Here is an 18,218-nt window from a genome sequence, read left to right as displayed (position 1 = left end):
TTCTCTTCTTCTCCTCCTCCTCCTCCTCCCCCTTCCTCTCCTCTTCCTTCCCCCTCTTCCTGCCCCTCTTCCTCCTGTCCCGTTTCTAATTAATGCAGTCCAGAAGTGACGTCTGATCCTTGGCTCCCCACTCTATACAGCCCTCCTCTCTGTCTGTCCCCATCCCCACTCTATACAACCCTCCTCTCTGTCTGTCCCCATCCCCACTCTATACAGCCCTCCTCTCTGTCTGTCCCCATACCCACTCTATACAACCCTCCTCTCTGTCTGTCCCCATCCCCACTCTATACAGCCCTCCTCTCTGTCTGTCCCCATCCCCACTCTATACAACCCTCCTCTCTGTCTGTCCCCATCCCCACTCTATACAGCCCTCCTCTCTGTCTGTACCCATCCCCACTCTATACAGCCATACTCTCTGTCTGTACCCATCCCCACTCTATACAGCCATACTCTCTGTCTGTCCCCATTCCCACTCTATACAACCCTCCTCTCTGTCTGTCCCCATCCCCACTCTATACAACCCTCCTCTCTGTCTGTCCCCATACCCACTCTATACAACCCTCCTCTCTGTCTGTCCCCATACCCACTCTATACAACCCTCCTCTCTGTCTGTCCCCATCCCCACTCTATACAGCCCTCCTCTCTGTCTGTCCCCATCCCCACTCTATACAGCCATACTCTCTGTCTGTCCCTATCCCCACTCTATACAACCCTCCTCTCTGTCTGTCCCCATCCCCACTCTATACAACCCTCCTCTCTGTCTGTCCCCATCCCCACTCTATACAACCCTCCTCTCTGTCTGTCCCCATACCCACTCTATACAACCCTCCTCTCTGTCTGTCCCCATCCCCACTCTATACAGCCCTCCTCTCTGTCTGTCCCCATCCCCACTCTATACAACCCTCCTCTCTGTCTGTCCCCATCCCCACTCTATACAGCCCTCCTCTCTGTCTGTCCCCATCCCCACTCTATACAGCCCTCCTCTCTGTCTGTCCCCATCCCCACTCTATACAACCCTCCTCTCTGTCTGTCCCCATCCCCACTCTATACAGCCCTCCTCTCTGTCTGTCCCCATACCCACTCTATACAACCCTCCTCTCTGTCTGTCCCCATCCCCACTCTATACAGCCCTCCTCTCTGTCTGTCCCCATCCCCACTCTATACAGCCCTCCTCTCTGTCTGTTCCCATACCCACTCTATACAGCCATCCTCTCTGTCTGTCCCCATTCCCACTCTATACAGCCCTCCTCTCTGTCTGTCCCCATCCCCACTCTATACAACCCTCCTCTCTGTCTGTCCCCATCCCCACTCTATACAGCCCTCCTCTCTGTCTGTCCCCATACCCACTCTATACAGCCATCCTCTCTGTCTGTCCCCATTCCCACTCTATACAGCCCTCCTCTCTGTCTGTCCCCATCCCCACTCTATACAACCCTCCTCTCTGTCTGTCCCCATCCCCACTCTATACAACCCTCCTCTCTGTCTGTCCCCATCCCCACTCTATACAACCCTCCTCTCTGTCTGTCCCCATCCCCACTCTATACAACCCTCCTCTCTGTCTGTCCCCATTCCCACTCTATACAACCCTCCTCTCTGTCTGTCCCCATACCCACTCTATACAACCCTCCTCTCTGTCTGTCCCCATCCCCACTCTATACAACCCTCCTCTCTGTCTGTCCCCATTCCCACTCTATACAACCCTCCTCTCTGTCTGTCCCCATCCCCACTCTATACAGCCCTCCTCTCTGTCTGTCCCCATTCACACTCTATACAGCCCTCCTCTCTGTCTGTACCCATCCCCACTCTATACAACCCTCCTCTCTGTCTGTCCCCATCCCCACTCTATACAACCCTCCTCTCTGTCTGTCCCCATCCCCACTCTATACAGCCCTCCTCTCTGTCTGTCCCCATCCCCACTCTATACAGCCCTCCTCTCTGTCTGTCCCCATCCCCACTCTATACAACCCTCCTCTCTGTCTGTCCCCATTCCCACTCTATACAACCCTCTTCTCTGTCTGTCCCCATCCCCACTCTATACAGCCCTACTCTCTGTCTGTCCCCATCCCCACTCTATACAGCCCTCCTCTCTGTCTGTCCCCATCCCCACTCTATACAGCCATCCTCTCTGTCTGTCCCCATCCCCACTCTATACAACCCTCCTCTCTGTCTGTCCCCATCCCCACTCTATACAGCCATCCTCTCTGTCTGTCCCCATCCCCACTCTATACAGCCCTCCTCTCTGTCTGTCCCCATCCCCACTCTATACAGCCATACTCTCTGTCTGTCCCCATCCCCACTCTATACAGCCCTCTTCTCTGTCTGTCCCCATCCCCACTCTATACAGCCATACTCTCTGTCTGTCCCTATCCCCACTCTATACAACCCTCCTCTCTGTCTGTCACCATCCCCACTCTATACAACCCTCTTCTCTGTCTGTCCCCATCCCCACTCTATACAACCCTCATCTCTGTCTGTCCCCATCCCCACTCTATACAACCCTTCTCTCTGTCTGTCCCCATCCCCACTCTATACAACCCTCCTCTCTGTCTGTCCCCATCCCCACTCTATACAACCCTCCTCTCTGTCTGTCCCCATACCCACTCTATACAACCCTCCTCTCTGTCTGTCCCCATCCCCACTCTATACAACCCTCTTCTCTGTCTGTCCCCATCCCCACTCTATACAGCCATACTCTCTGTCTGTCCCTATCCCCACTCTATACAACCCTCCTCTCTGTCTGTCACCATCCCCACTCTATACAACCCTCTTCTCTGTCTGTCCCCATCCCCACTCTATACAACCCTCCTCTCTGTCTGTCCCCATCCCCACTCTATACAACCCTCCTCTCTGTCTGTCCCCATACCCACTCTATACAACCATCCTCTCTGTATGTCCCCATCCCCACTCTATACAGCCCTCCTCTCTGTCTGTCCCCATCCCCACTCTATACAGCCCTCCTCTCTGTCTGTCCCCATCCCCACTCTATACAGCCCTCCTCTCTGTCTGTCCCCATCCCCACTCTATACAGCCCTCCTCTCTGTCTGTCCCCATTCACACTCTATACAGCCATCCTCTCTGTCTGTCCCCATTCCCACTCTATACAGCCCTCCTCTCTGTCTGTCCCCATCCCCACTCTATACAGCCCTCCTCTCTGTCTGTCCCCATCCCCACTCTATACAACCCTCCTCTCTGTCTGTCCCCATCCCCACTCTATACAGCCCTCCTCTCTGTCTGTCCCCATTCACACTCTATACAGCCATCCTCTCTGTCTGTCCCCATTCCCACTCTATACAGCCCTCCTCTCTGTCTGTCCCCATACCCACTCTATACAACCCTCCTCTCTGTCTGTCCCCATCCCCACTCTATACAACCCTCCTCTCTGTCTGTCCCCATCCCCACTCTATACAGCCCTCCTCTCTGTCTGTCCCCATACCCACTCTATACAGCCATCCTCTCTGTCTGTCCCCATTCCCACTCTATACAGCCCTCCTCTCTGTCTGTCCCCATCCCCACTCTATACAACCCTCCTCTCTGTCTGTCCCCATCCCCACTCTATACAGCCATCCTCTCTGTCTGTCCCCATCCCCACTCTATACAGCCATCCTCTCTGTCTGTCCCCATCCCCACTCTATACAGCCCTCCTCTCTGTCTGTCCCCATCCCCACTCTATACAGCCATACTCTCTGTCTGTCCCCATCCCCACTCTATACAGCCCTCTTCTCTGTCTGTCCCCATCCCCACTCTATACAGCCATACTCTCTGTCTGTCCCTATCCCCACTCTATACAACCCTCCTCTCTGTCTGTCACCATCCCCACTCTATACAACCCTCTTCTCTGTCTGTCCCCATCCCCACTCTATACAACCCTCCTCTCTGTCTGTCCCCATCCCCACTCTATACAACCCTTCTCTCTGTCTGTCCCCATCCCCACTCTATACAACCCTCCTCTCTGTCTGTCACCATCCCCACTCTATACAACCCTCTTCTCTGTCTGTCCCCATCCCCACTCTATACAACCCTCCTCTCTGTCTGTCCCCATCCCCACTCTATACAACCCTCCTCTCTGTCTGTCCCCATCCCCACTCTATACAGCCCTCCTCTCTGTCTGTCCCCATCCCCACTCTATACAACCCTTCTCTCTGTCTGTCCCCATACCCACTCTATACAACCCTCTTCTCTGTCTGTCCCCATCCCCACTCTATACAGCCATACTCTCTGTCTGTCCCCATCCCCACTCTATACAACCCTCCTCTCTGTCTGTCCCCATCCCCACTCTATACAACCCTCTTCTCTGTCTGTCCCCATCCCCACTCTATACAGCCATACTCTCTGTCTGTCCCCATCCCCACTCTATACAACCCTCCTCTCTGTCTGTCCCCATCCCCACTCTATACAGCCATCCTCTCTGTCTGTCCCCATCCCCACTCTATACAACCCTCCTCTCTGTCTGTCCCCATACCCACTCTATACAACCCTCTTCTCTGTCTGTCCCCATCCCCACTCTATACAGCCATACTCTCTGTCTGTCCCTATCCCCACTCTATACAACCCTCCTCTCTGTCTGTCCCCATCCCCACTCTATACAACCCTCTTCTCTGTCTGTCCCCATCCCCACTCTATACAACCCTCCTCTCTGTCTGTCCCCATCCCCACTCTATACAACCCTCTTCTCTGTCTGTCCCCATTCCCACTCTATACAGCCCTCTTCTCTGTCTGTCCCCATCCCCACTCTATACAGCCATACTCTCTGTCTGTCCCTATCCCCACTCTATACAACCCTCCTCTCTGTCTGTCACCATCCCCACTCTATACAACCCTCTTCTCTGTCTGTCCCCATCCCCACTCTATACAACCCTCCTCTCTGTCTGTCCCCATCCCCACTCTATACAACCCTTCTCTCTGTCTGTCCCCATCCCCACTCTATACAACCCTCCTCTCTGTCTGTCACCATCCCCACTCTATACAACCCTCTTCTCTGTCTGTCCCCATCCCCACTCTATACAACCCTCTTCTCTGTCTGTCCCCATCCCCACTCTATACAACCCTCCTCTCTGTCTGTCCCCATCCCCACTCTATACAACCCTCTTCTCTGTCTGTCCCCATTCCCACTCTATACAACCCTCCTCTCTGTCTGTCCCCATCCCCACTCTATACAGCCCTCCTCTCTGTCTGTCCCCATTCCCACTCTATACAACCCTCTTCTCTGTCTGTCCCCATCCCCACTCTATACAGCCCTCCTCTCTGTCTGTCCCCATCCCCACTCTATACAACCCTCCTCTCTGTCTGTCCCCATCCCCACTCTATACAGCCCTCCTCTCTGTCTGTCCCCATCCCCACTCTATACAACCCTCCTCTCTGTCTGTCCCCATCCCCACTCTATACAGCCCTCCTCTCTGTCTGTCCCCATCCCCACTCTATACAACCCTCCTCTCTGTCTGTCCCCATCCCCACTCTATACAACCCTCTTCTCTGTCTGTCCCCATACCCACTCTATACAGCCATCCTCTCTGTCTGTCCCCATTCCCATTCTATACAACCCTCCTCTCTGTCTGTCCCCATCCCCACTCTATACAGCCCTCTTCTCTGTCTGTCCCCATCCCCACTCTATACAACCCTCCTCTCTGTCTGTCCCCATCCCCACTCTATACAGCCCTCCTCTCTGTCTGTCCCCATCCCCACTCTATACAACCCTCCTCTCTGTCTGTCCCCATCCCCACTCTATACAGCCCTCCTCTCTGTCTGTCCCCATCCCCACTCTATACAGCCCTCTTCTCTGTCTGTCCCCATCCCCATTCTATACAACCCTCCTCTCTGTCTGTCCCCATCCCCACTCTATACAACCCTCCTCTCTGTCTGTCCCCATTCCCACTCTATACAACCCTCTTCTCTGTCTGTCCCCATCCCCACTCTATACAGCCCTCCTCTCTGTCTGTCCCCATCCCCACTCTATACAACCCTCCTCTCTGTCTGTCCCCATCCCCACTCTATACAACCCTCCTCTCTGTCTGTCCCCATCCCCACTCTATACAGCCCTCCTCTCTGTCTGTCCCCATCCCCACTCTATACAACCCTCCTCTCTGTCTGTCCCCATCCCCACTCTATACAGCCATCCTCTCTGTCTGTCCCCATTCCCATTCTATACAACCCTCCTCTCTGTCTGTCCCCATCCCCACTCTATACAACCCTCCTCTCTGTCTGTCCCCATCCCCACTCTATACAGCCATCCTCTCTGTCTGTCCCCATTCCCATTCTATACAACCCTCCTCTCTGTCTGTCCCCATCCCCACTCTATACAACCCTCCTCTCTGTCTGTCCCCATCCCCACTCTATACAACCCTCCTCTCTGTCTGTCCCCATCCCCACTCTATACAGCCCTCCTCTCTGTATGTCCCCATCCCCACTCTATACAACCCTCCTCTCTGTATGTCCCCATCCCCACTCTGTACAGCCCTCCTCTCTGTCTGTCCCCATCCCCACTCTATACAACCCTCCTCTCTGTCTGTCCCCATTCCCACTCTATACAACCCTCCTCTCTGTCTGTCCCCATCCCCACTCTATACAACCCTCCTCTCTGTCTGTCCCCATCCCCACTCTATACAACCCTCCTCTCAGACTTGAGCTCTGCAGTCTACCGCTAACAGGCTCCAGATGTGGCCTGTCTCTGTCAAACACACCCCTTGTTGAGTAACTATGACATGATGGGGAAAGATAGAAAGTAGACTGTGAAGAAAGAGGCAAGAAATGTAGCCACCAAAACACATAACACATCTAAGTACAGTACATCTCTTGTACAAGAATTAAATACATCTCTTGTACAAGAATTAAATACATCTCTTGTACAATAATTAAATACATCTCTTGTACAAGAATGAAATACATATTGCAAATTTGCCTCCTACAACGTAAGACAACCACAGTGACCACACTGGGTTTAGCAAACTTGGGACATGTTTTCACCAGCCTCTAACTACCCTTTTCAGGATGCACTGGGGTCAAGAGATGCAGCTCCTCTCCTCGCCATAGACTCTGGCGCTGGGCCAAACCTCAGCCCTTTATCCAGATGACTGATCTGGAAGGGATTATTCTCCATGTTTTTTCTGATATTTACATTAGCCAGTGTTCTCTTCGTTAGCAAGAGGTCCACACGTGTCTGGCGAAGGTCAGTGGGATGTTAGATGGCTCTTCCAGCTGGACTAGAACTCTGCTGCTGCAGGCCTGCTACACAGAGCTGGGTGGCAGAACACTGTGTACAATTACATTGTTTGCTAAGAGTCCCGAAAATTAGAAACGAGCATGGAAAAATGTCCTTTCATTACTCAGCCCCCTGGTGTTGAGTATTCCCTCCAAGCCAACTTACAAATAGATAAACAGGTTGTTGAGATATGCAGTTGTTTCTAGTTGTCACCTGATGCCTCTAGTTTGTGTTGCGTTATGTAAGGAAGCATGTTGCGTCACTTCACACACATCCACTATTAGTTTGCTGTTGTATTTGTGCTGTTGCCAGTGTCTTCTGTCTGTTTTGTCTTAAATGGTTATTGTATTTTTTATCCCAGTCCGTCCCCACAGGAGGCCTTTTGCCTCTTGCCAAGCAGTCAATGTAAATAGTACTTTTTTCTTAATTGGTAGCCTGTTTAAATAAAGGTTAAATAAAACCTGTAAAAAATAGAATCAGCCCAGGTTAAATGGATGGATTCATCAGTATACTGTATTTACACCGGATTGGTTGGGATAACACACAACAGTCAGGTAAATACCGTACATGGATACAAGAGTGTACTGTATATGAAGCAAACAAAGGTCCCATACTTTAGAATACTGCTGCTGGGCAAAAAGTATACTATAGTGTGAGAGACACACACAGAATATGGCCCCCAAAATACTATACCATGTGTGACCTCATTTCTTTCCCTACAGCAGTAAATAGTCTAGGACTATGGCTTGTGAATACTGGGAATGGAATGTATGTTTTTATTGCCTTGTTCATACAACACCAAATTAGCATTTTGACATACATTTCATTGCCTCATTACTTTTTTAGTAACATGAAACATTGCATGTAATAATTACATTGTTCAGTTTAATGTGCTCAACTTTCATTGAGGGAATTTCCCTTTGGTTCCTTCATGGTTCCTTCATGTCATTTCCTTTATAAAGCATGTGATGCCACTACTTACCCCATCCTTACATCACCAATACACAGTCATCTATGACCCCCTGCATTCCTGCTGTCAAAACAGGTTGAAAAGAACTGTCTGATGGGTGGGGATCATCTCTCCCCTCATAGACGTACTTTATCCTGACGTGTGTATGCTATTGACCACTCTCTCTCTCACTCTCTCTCCTCTCCCCTTTCTCCTTCTCTCTCTCTGCTCTTTCTCGCTCTCGCTCTCTTTCTCTCTCTCTCACTCTCTCTCCTCTCCCCTTTCTCCTTCTCTCTCTCTGCTCTTTCTATCTCTCGCTCTCTCTTTCTCTCACTCTCACTCTCTCTCCTCTCCCCCTTCTCTCTCTCTTCTCTTTCTATCTCTCCTCTCTCCCATCTTTCTCATCTCTTTCTCTTGCTCTCTTTCTCACTCTCTTTCTCGCTCTCTCTCTCTCACTCTCTCTCATTCTCTCTCCTCTCCCCCTTTCTCCCTCTCTCTATCTCTCTCCTCTCTCCCATCTCTCTCATCTCTTTCTATTGCATCTCTTTCCATTTCATCTCTCTCCCATCTGCAGGGTCCAGTGGGCCTGATCGGTACGTCAGGGGGAGCTGGAGATCCTGGTGAAAAGGTAGAGTGGTGTTTTTTCTGCCATTAGGCTTTGAGTGGATTAGCCAGACGCTGAGGGCCAGGCAGACAGACAGACCGAGAGACAGACAGACAGACAGACAGACTTAGACAAACACTGACCACCCTCACATCCATATCAATAATATAATAAACATCACCCAATATCATAAACATCACCCAGCAATTACTGTGTTCCCACTGTCTCTGTGTTCCCACTGTCTGGGTCATGCTCCTTAAATATGTAAGTCATTTTAAGTCTCCAAGCTGTATGAGGATAGAGAGACCCCTCGGGATGTTTCCCAACTAGTTCCTGTGCTTATGACAACACTAAACCCCAATCATCACCCTTCAACCCTCAACTGTCAGAACTCAGCTTCCCCTGCTGCTCCCTGACTGTTGACTTAAATTACTTCACTGAGGTCCTGACTGCTGAATATTGACAGGCACTCAGTTGGATGCCCCGGTCCAGCTCCCTAGCCTACCCAGCAACACCTTCTCTCTGTCAGAACATTGCTCTAAAATGCTTGCTCTCTCAGACAGACCTACACCTCTCTCTCTCTAACTCTCTCTCTCTCTCTCTCTCTCTCTCTCTCTCTCTCTCTCTCTCTCTCTCTCTCTCTCTCTCTCTCTCGCTCTCTCTCTCTCTCTCTCTCTCTCTCTCTCTCTCTTTATATATATACAGTGGGGCAAAAAAGTGGCTGACTAAATACTTTTTTGTATTTAGTCAGCCACCAATTGTGCAAGTTCTCCCACTTAAAAAGATGAGAGAGGCCTGTAATTTTCACCATAGGTACACTTCAACTATGACAGACAAAATGAGAAAAAAAATCCAGAAAATCACATTGTAGGATTTTTAATGAATTTATTTGCAAATTATGGTGGAAAATAAGTATTTGGTCACCTACAAACAAGCAAGATTTCTGCAATAGGTAAGCAGCTTGGTTTGAAGAAATCAACTGTGGGAGCAATTATTAGGAAATGGAAGACATACAAGACCACTGATAATCTCCCTCGATCTGGGGCTCCATGCAAGATCTCACCCCGTGGGGTCAAAATGATCACAAGAACGGTGAGCAAAAATCCCAGAACCACACGGGGGGACCTAGTGAATGACCTGCAGAGAGCTGGGACCAAAGTAACAAAGCCTACCATCAGTAACACACTACGCCGCCAGGGACTCAAATCCTGCAGTGCCAGACGTGTCCCCCTGCTTAAGCCAGTACATGTCCAGGCCCGTCTGAAGTTTGCTAGAGAGCATTTGGATGATCCAGAAGAAGATTGGGAGAATGTCATATTGTCAGATGAAACCAAAATAGAACTTTTTGGTAAAAACTCAACTAGTCGTGTTTGGAGGACAAAGAATGCTGAGTTTCATCCAAAGAACACCATACCTACTGTGAAGCATGGGGGTGGAAACATCATGCTTTGGGGCTGTTTTTCTGCAAAGGGACCAGGACGACTGATCTGTGTAAAGGAAAGAATGAATGGGGCCATGTATCGTGAGATTTTGAGTGAAAACCTCCTTCCATCAGCAAGGGCATTGAAGATGAAACGTGGCTGGGTCTTTCAGCATGACAATGATCCCAAACACACCGCCCGGGCAACGAAGGAGTGGCTTCGTAAGAAGCATTTCAAGGTCCTGGAGTGGCCTAGCCAGTCTCCAGATCTCAACCCCATAGAAAATCTTTGGAGGGAGTTGAAAGTCCGTGTTGCCCAGCAACAGCCCCAAAACATCACTGCTCTAGAGGAGATCTGCATGGAGGAATGGGCCAAAATACCAGCAACAGTGTGTGAAAACCTTGTGAAGACTTACAGAAAACGTTTGACCTCTGTCATTGCCAACAAAGGGTATATAACAAAGTATTGAGATCTGATTTGTTATTGACCAAATACTTATTTTCCACCATAATTTGCAAATAAATTCATTAAAAATCCTACAATGTGATTTTCTGGATTTTCTTTTCTCATTTTGTCTGTCATAGTTGAAGTGTACCTATGATGAAAATTACAGGCCTCTCTCGTCTTTTTAAGTGGGAGAACTTGCACAATTGGTGGCTGACTAAATACTTTTTTGCCCCACTGTATATATATATATATATATCTAACTCCGTCTCTCTCTCTCTCTCTCTCTCTCTCTCTCTCTCTCTCTCTTCTCTCTCTCTCTCTCTCTCTCTCTCTCTCTCTCTCTCTCTCTCTCTCTCTCTCTCTCTCTCTCTCTCTCGCTCTCTCTCGCTCTCTCTCAGACAGACCTACACCGTCGTTGCCCCTCCTTATGACTTACATTGTATCTGTCAGCACCAGAACCAGCCGTACCCTGTCAGCCAGTGAATTCCTTTCAGATTAAATACATTTAATCCAATTACACAGTTTGATTTAGACAGATTTTTCAAATACAGAGCTCTAAATCTATTCTTTGTTTTTACTGTACTGTAGGCTGGTTACAGTGAGGGAGTAGTGTACCAGTGCTTGTACAGTCAAGACAGGAGTGGATTAAAAGATAAATGATACAGACTGCTAGAGACTAGAGGAGAGACCCAGTCAGACTGTTAGAGACTAGAGGAGAGACGCAGTCAGACTGTTAGAGACTAGAGGAGAGACCCAGTCAGACTGTTAGATACTAGAGGAGAGACCCAGTCAGACTGTTAGATACTAGAGGAGAGACCCAGTCAGACTGTTAGATACTAGAGGAGAGACCCAGTCAGACTGTTAGATACTAGAGGAGAGACCCAGTCAGACTGTTAGAGACTAGAGGAGAGACCCAGACAGACTGTTAGATACTAGAGGAGAGACCCAGTCAGACTGTTAGATACTAGAGGAGAGACCCAGTCAGACTGTTAGAGACTAGAGGAGAGACCCAGTCAGACTGTTAGATACTAGAGGAGAGACCCAGTCAGACTGTTAGATACTAGAGGAGAGACCCAGTCAGACTGTTAGATACTAGAGGAGAGACCCAGTCAGACTGTTAGATACTAGAGGAGAGACCCAGTCAGACTGTTAGAGACTAGAGGAGAGACCCAGTCAGACTGTTAGATACTAGAGGAGAGACCCAGTCAGACTGTTAGATACTAGAGGAGAGACCCAGTCAGACTGTTAGATACTAGAGGAGAGACCCAGTCAGGCTGTTAGATACTAGAGGAGAGACCCAGTCAGGCTGTTAGATACTAGAGGAGAGACCCAGTCAGGCTGTTAGAGACTAGAGGAGAGACCCAGTCAGGCTGTTAGATACTAGAGGAGAGACCCAGTCAGACTGTTAGATACTAGAGGAGAGACCCAGTCAGACTGTTAGATACTAGAGGAGAGACCCAGTCAGACTGTTAGATACTAGAGGAGAGACCCAGTCAGACTGTTAGATACTAGAGGAGAGACCCAGTCAGACTGTTAGATACTAGAGGAGAGACCCAGTCAGACTGTTAGATACTAGAGGAGAGACCCAGTCAGACTGTTAGAGACTAGAGGAGAGACCCAGTCAGACTGTTAGATACTAGAGGAGAGACCCAGTCAGACTGTTAGATACTAGAGGAGAGACCCAGTCAGACTGTTAGATACTAGAGGAGAGACCCAGTCAGGCTGTTAGATACTAGAGGAGAGACCCAGTCAGGCTGTTAGATACTAGAGGAGAGACCCAGTCAGGCTGTTAGAGACTAGAGGAGAGACCCAGTCAGGCTGTTAGATACTAGAGGAGAGACCCAGTCAGACTGTTAGATACTAGAGGAGAGACCCAGTCAGACTGTTAGATACTAGAGGAGAGACCCAGTCAGACTGTTAGATACTAGAGGAGAGACCCAGTCAGACTGTTAGATACTAGAGGAGAGACCCAGTCAGACTGTTAGAGACTAGAGGAGAGACCCAGTCAGACTGTTAGATACTAGAGGAGAGACCCAGTCAGACTGTTAGATACTAGAGGAGAGACCCAGTCAGACTGTTAGATACTAGAGGAGAGACCCAGTCAGACTGTTAGATACTAGAGGAGAGACCCAGTCAGGCTGTTAGAGACTAGAGGAGAGACCCAGTCAGGCTGTTAGAGACTAGAGGAGAGACCCAGTCAGGCTGTTAGATACTAGAGGAGAGACCCAGTCAGACTGTTAGATACTAGAGGAGAGACCCAGTCAGGCTCATCCATCCACAACCTACAGAGTTTTACTGTAACAAGCTGGCCAGTCTTGTTACATGGTGTGAGTGGGTTTTACTTTAGACAGACATTAGTATCCACTTTAAATGCCCACCTTGTGATATTTACAGCCGTCACTCTAGCCTGTACTGTGTTCTGGAGGCTCTCATATTACCTCTCAAGTCCTGTGGAGCCGATAGGTTTGATGGTTGGATGTATGGAGGTGCAGGTCGGTGGTGGTGCAGCGGTTAACGATCCTTCTCCTGTGCTTGTGTTTCCCAGGGTGACCGTGGTCCTGCAGGTCCGTTGGGTGCTCCTGGGGAGATGGGGTCCAGGGTAAGTACAGAACTAAGTACACAATGTCTATATGCACCACTTAGAGAGAGTGTCTGGAAGCATTACACTGGTGGCATGTTGGCAGCTCAGTCCCTGCCTCCCAGGGGTTTGGAGGCATATCAAAAGCACTTTTTGTTTTCTTAGTTTCCGTCTTTTCTGTGGTTGATCAACTGTAACTCTGAACCTCAAGGCAGTATCTATAAATGATGTAACTACTGTATGGCTCTGTCCCATATCTCAATATAAATGCTATTTCCTCTCTAGTGTTCAGGACACCTATCTTAGAGTTCTGTACACTATCCTCCTATGTTCTCTTCCCCTGTCTGTCTGTGAATGCTTTTCTGTAGTCCCTCTCTCTGTGTCTGTCTGTGAATGTTATTCTGTAGCCTTGACCTGTGTCCCTCTCTCTCTGTGTCTGTCTGTGAATGCTCTTCTGTAGCCTTGACCTGTGTACCTCTCTCTCTCTGTCTGTCTGTGAATGCTCTTCTGTAGCCTTGACTTGTGTCTCTCCCTCTCTCTCTCTCCTTGTGGTTAATCCCTGTCTGTGTCTGTGAGCATTCTAGTGTAGCTGAGCTTTGTGAGCACTGCAGTGTTCTGTGGAGTGTCTGGAGACAGAGAGAGACTGGTTGATGTTCCTTGCTGGCTTAGGGCCTGTGGACAGACAGCTCCAGGTTTGTGTCTTTGGTCACCAGCCCTGAGCTTCTGGCTGGCTGGCTGGCTCCCTGGCTGATCGTCTGGCTGCTGACTGGCTGCTTGTCTCCTTGACTGGCTGGCTGGCTGGCTGGCTGGCTGGCTGGCTGGCTGGCTGGCTGGCTGGCTGGCTGGCTGGCTGGCTGACTGGCTGACTGGCTGACTGTCTCCTTGGCAGCCTCGCTGGCTGGCTGGCTAACTGGTTGACTTGCTGGCTGGCTGGGTGACAGGTTGGCTGGCTGGCTGGCTGTCTCCTTGGCAGCCTCGCTGGCTGGCTGGCTAACTGGTTGACTTGCTGGCTGGCTGGCTGACAGGTTGGCTGGCTGGTTGGTTGGCTGACTGGATGGTTTCCTGGCTGGCTGCAGCCAGTCAGTGGGATGAGTGGTGGTGGCCCTGGCCAAACCTTCCTGTCCTGTAACAGCCACACTGCAGACAAGCAAAACCACAAAGTCAAGGGCTTCAGGAATAATTCAGTGTTGATGTCAGGGTCCTTGTAAAATATAGTTTTCTTTTGGAATGATTGCATAACAGGGATGGAGTTTCATTTGAATGATTTTATTTTAGTTAACCGTTGGCATAGATTGGATGTACAGAGGGAGAGTTGCATACACACACTGCTCCCTGTACTAACCAGAAACCTTGGCTGTGTTCCTCTCTCTTGTTCTCTGGCATTAGTTCGAGCTAAGTATGCTGAAGGAGAGACTCTTCTCAATCAACCAATCAATCAATCAACAATCACATTAATGTTTACATGCCCAGACAAGGAAATTGCCCAAGTCTCCTACAATTAACAGCTTACTTTGCAAAATGTACTTTACTTTCCTCACTAATTGTTTGTCCTTTCTTCTGGTTTCTGTTTTGGTCCAAGGGGTATCCAGGCTTACCTGGCGGTCCCGGCGATGTAGGTCTGCAAGGCCCATTTGTAAGTCTTCAGCAATTAAACTTTGTTGTGAAATATGTCTGACGTTCTATCCCACTCATATAATGTTAGGATAGCATTTTCTCTCTCTCTCTCTCTATCTCCCTCTCTCTCTATCCCTCTCTCTCTCTCTCGCTCTCTCAATTAAATTCAATTCAAAGGGCTTTATTGGCATGGGAAACATATGTTTACATTGCCAAAGCAAGTGAAATAGATAGTAAACAAAAGTGAAATAAACAATAAAACGTTTACAGTAAACATTTTCAAAGGAATACAGACATTTCAAATGTCATATTATGGCTATGTACAATGTTATAACGATGTGCAAATAATTAAAGTACAAAAGGGAAAATAAATAAACATAAATATGGGTTGTATTTACAATGGTGTTTGTTCTTCACTGGTTGACCTTTTCTTGTGGCAACAGGTCACAAATCTTGCTGCTGTGGCGGCACACTGGTATTTCACCCAATAGATATGGGAGTTCATCAAAATTGGATTTGTTTTCGAAATCTTTGTGGAACTGTGTAATCTGAGGGAAATATGTATCTCTAATATGGTCATACATACATACATTTCAGAAGGGAGGGGCGATGGAGTGTGCTGTTCTATCTTGCCGGTGCAGCGTATATCCTGCTATCTGAATATCCATGTCGTCATTCAGCCACGATTCCGTGAAACATAGGATATTACAATTTTTGATGTCCTGTTGGTAGGATATTCGTGATTGTACCTCATCTAATTTATTTTCCAATGATTGCATGTTGGCGAGTAGTATTGACGGTAACGGCGGTAACGGCAGCTTTGCCGGGTCCTGACCAGGCATCCGGCTCTTTGTCCTCAGTACCTGCGTCGCTTCCTCTTGAAAATAATGGGGATGTCGGTCCTGTGGGGTGTTTGGAGAATGTCTTGTTGTGGTCTTTGTTGTGGAAAAAATCTTGGTCTAATCCGAGGTGAGTGATCGCTGTCCTGATATCCAGAAGCTCTTTTTTGCCAAAAGATATGGTTGCAGAAACATTATGTACAAAATAAGTTACAAATAACGCAACAACAAAAAACACATAGTAGCACAATTGGTTGGGTGCCTGTAAAACTGCTGCCATTTCTTCCGGTGCCATTTTATTTGTGGTCCTGGCAACTGGACCTTTTGTGCGACACCGTTATTTTTGTCTTGCTGAGATTTACTGTCAGGGCCCAGATCTGACAGAATCTGTGAAGAAGATCTAGGTGCTGCTGTAGAACCTCCTTGGATGAGGACAAAAGCACTAGATCATCAGCAAACAGTGGACATTTGACTTCAGATTCTATTAGGGTGAGGCCAGGTGCTGCAGACTGTTCTAGTGCCCTCGCCAATGTGTTGATATATACGGTACCAGTCAAAAGATTGAACAAACCTACTAGGGTTTTTCTTTATTTGTACAATGTTTACATTGTAGAATAATAGTGAAGACATCAACACTTTGAAATAACACATAAGGAATCATGTAGTAAACAAAAAAGTGTTAAATAAATCCAAATATATTTTATATTTGAGATTCTTCAAAGTAGCCACCCTTTGCCTTGATGACATCTTTGCACACTCTTGGCATTCTCTCAACCAGCTTCATGAGGTAGTCACCTGGAATGCATTTCATTTAACAGGTTTACCTTGTTAAAAGTACATTTGAGGAATATCTTTCCTTCTTAATGCATTTGAGCCAATCAGTTGTGTTGTGACAAGGTAGGGGTGGTAAAGAGAAGATAGCCCTATTTGGTAAAAGACCAAGTCCATATTATGGCAAGAACAGCTCGAATAGGCAAAGAGAAACGACAGTCCATCAAGACATGAAGAGGATAATTTCATTTGAGTTACCAGCCTCAGAAATTGCAGCCCAAATAAATGCTTCACAGAGTTCAAGTAACAGACACAACTCAACATCAACTGTTCAGAGGAGACTGTGTGAATCAGGCCTTCATGTTCAAATTGCTGTAAAGAAACCACTACTAAAGGACACCAATAAAAAGAAGAGACTTGCTTGGGCCAAAAAGCATGGGCAATGGACATTAGACTGGTGGGAATCTGTCCTTTGGTCTGATGAGTGCATCTTTGAGATTTTTGGTTCCCACTATGAAGCATGGAGGAGGAGGTGTGAGGGTGCTTTGCTGGTGACACTGTGTGTGATTTATTTAGAATTCAAGGCACACGTAACCAGCATGGTTGCCACAGCATTCTGCAGTGATGCGCCATCCCATCTGGTTTGTGCTTAGTGGGACTATCATTTGTATTTCAACAGGACAATGACCCAGCACACCTCCAGGCTGTGTAAGGGCTATTTGACCTCCACAATTGCCCAACCTCAACCCAATTGAGATGGTTTGGTATGAGTTGGACCGCAGAATAAAGGAAAAGCAGCCAACAAGCGCACAGCATGTGTGGGAACTCCTTCGACTGTTGGAAAAACATTCCAGGTGAAACTGGTTGAGAGAATGCCAAGAGTGTGCAAAGCTGTCATCAAGGCAAAGGGTGGTTACTTTGAAGAATATATTTTGATTTGTTTAACACTTTTTTGGTTACTACATGATTCCATATGTGTTATTTCATAGTTTTGATGTCTTCACTATTATTCTACAATGTAGAAAATAGTAAAAATAAAGAAAATCCCTTGAATGAGTAGGTGTCCAAACTTTTGACTGGTACTGTATGTTGAAGAGGGTGGGGCTAAAGCTGCATCTGTGTCTCTCTCTCTCTCTCTCTCTCTCTCTCTCTCTCATTGGGCCAGAGGAAAGCACTCTCCCTCTCTCTCTCTCTCTCTCTCTCTCTCTCTCCTTGGGCCAGAGGAAAGCACTCTCCCTCTCTCTCTCTCTCTCCTTGGGCCAGAGGAAAGCACTCTCCCTCTCTCTCTCTCTCTCTCTCCTTGGGCCAGAGGAAAGCACTCTCCCTCTCTCTCTCTCTCTCCTTGGGCCAGAGGAAAGCACTCTCCCTCTCTCTCTCTCTCTCCTTGGGCCAGAGGAAAGCACTCTCCCTCTCTCTCACTGAGTGCACTTGTGGTTGGAGAGGAGTTAACTTTCCTCGTCATCAGTAGGGCTTGTGACACATAAACATTATGAACTTAATGGAGTGAACAGATTAAATACATTGACTCCCTTATTTTATGTCTTGTCTAGCTATCGTAAACACTTTCATTGCAGGATTAATATAAATACTTAAATCGAGTCTGAAGATGTGTTGTAAATGATCTTGTACTATTATAAATAGTTACCATTTAACTAGGAAACTTGATATCAATTTGCCTGTTTCTCCCATTAAAGTCTGGCCCTCCATAAGCACAGTACTTCAATAGACTGACTGATTATTATGCAATACTGTATAACAACTTCTTTACTCTGACTCATTTGGACTGTCTGTAGGCGACCGGAT

The 18,218-nt window shown here is 48.0% G+C and overlaps 1 protein-coding gene across 3 annotated transcripts in view; it reads left to right on the top strand.

Annotated features, from left to right (window-relative positions):
- LOC120055000 (collagen alpha-1(XXIV) chain-like) overlaps positions 1-18,218 on the top strand; it is a 234,981-nt gene that overhangs the window by 126,634 nt on the left and 90,129 nt on the right. For all 3 annotated transcript variants that reach the window (XR_005477653.1, XM_039002817.1, XM_039002816.1), the window contains 3 exons: positions 8,716-8,769; positions 13,159-13,212; positions 14,771-14,824. Coding sequence is in view for 2 of the 3 variants with exons in the window: in XM_039002817.1 (XP_038858745.1) it covers positions 8,716-8,769; positions 13,159-13,212; positions 14,771-14,824 (162 nt within the window). In the remaining variant the exon portion in view is untranslated. The remainder of the gene's footprint in view (positions 1-8,715; positions 8,770-13,158; positions 13,213-14,770; positions 14,825-18,218) is intronic.

The sequence above is a fragment of the Salvelinus namaycush genome, chromosome 10 (assembly GCF_016432855.1).
Source record: "Salvelinus namaycush isolate Seneca chromosome 10, SaNama_1.0, whole genome shotgun sequence".
Taxonomy (NCBI): Eukaryota; Metazoa; Chordata; class Actinopteri; order Salmoniformes; family Salmonidae; genus Salvelinus; species Salvelinus namaycush.
Note: the sequence above shows the minus strand (reverse complement) of the source record. Positions and strands in the feature narration are given on the sequence as shown.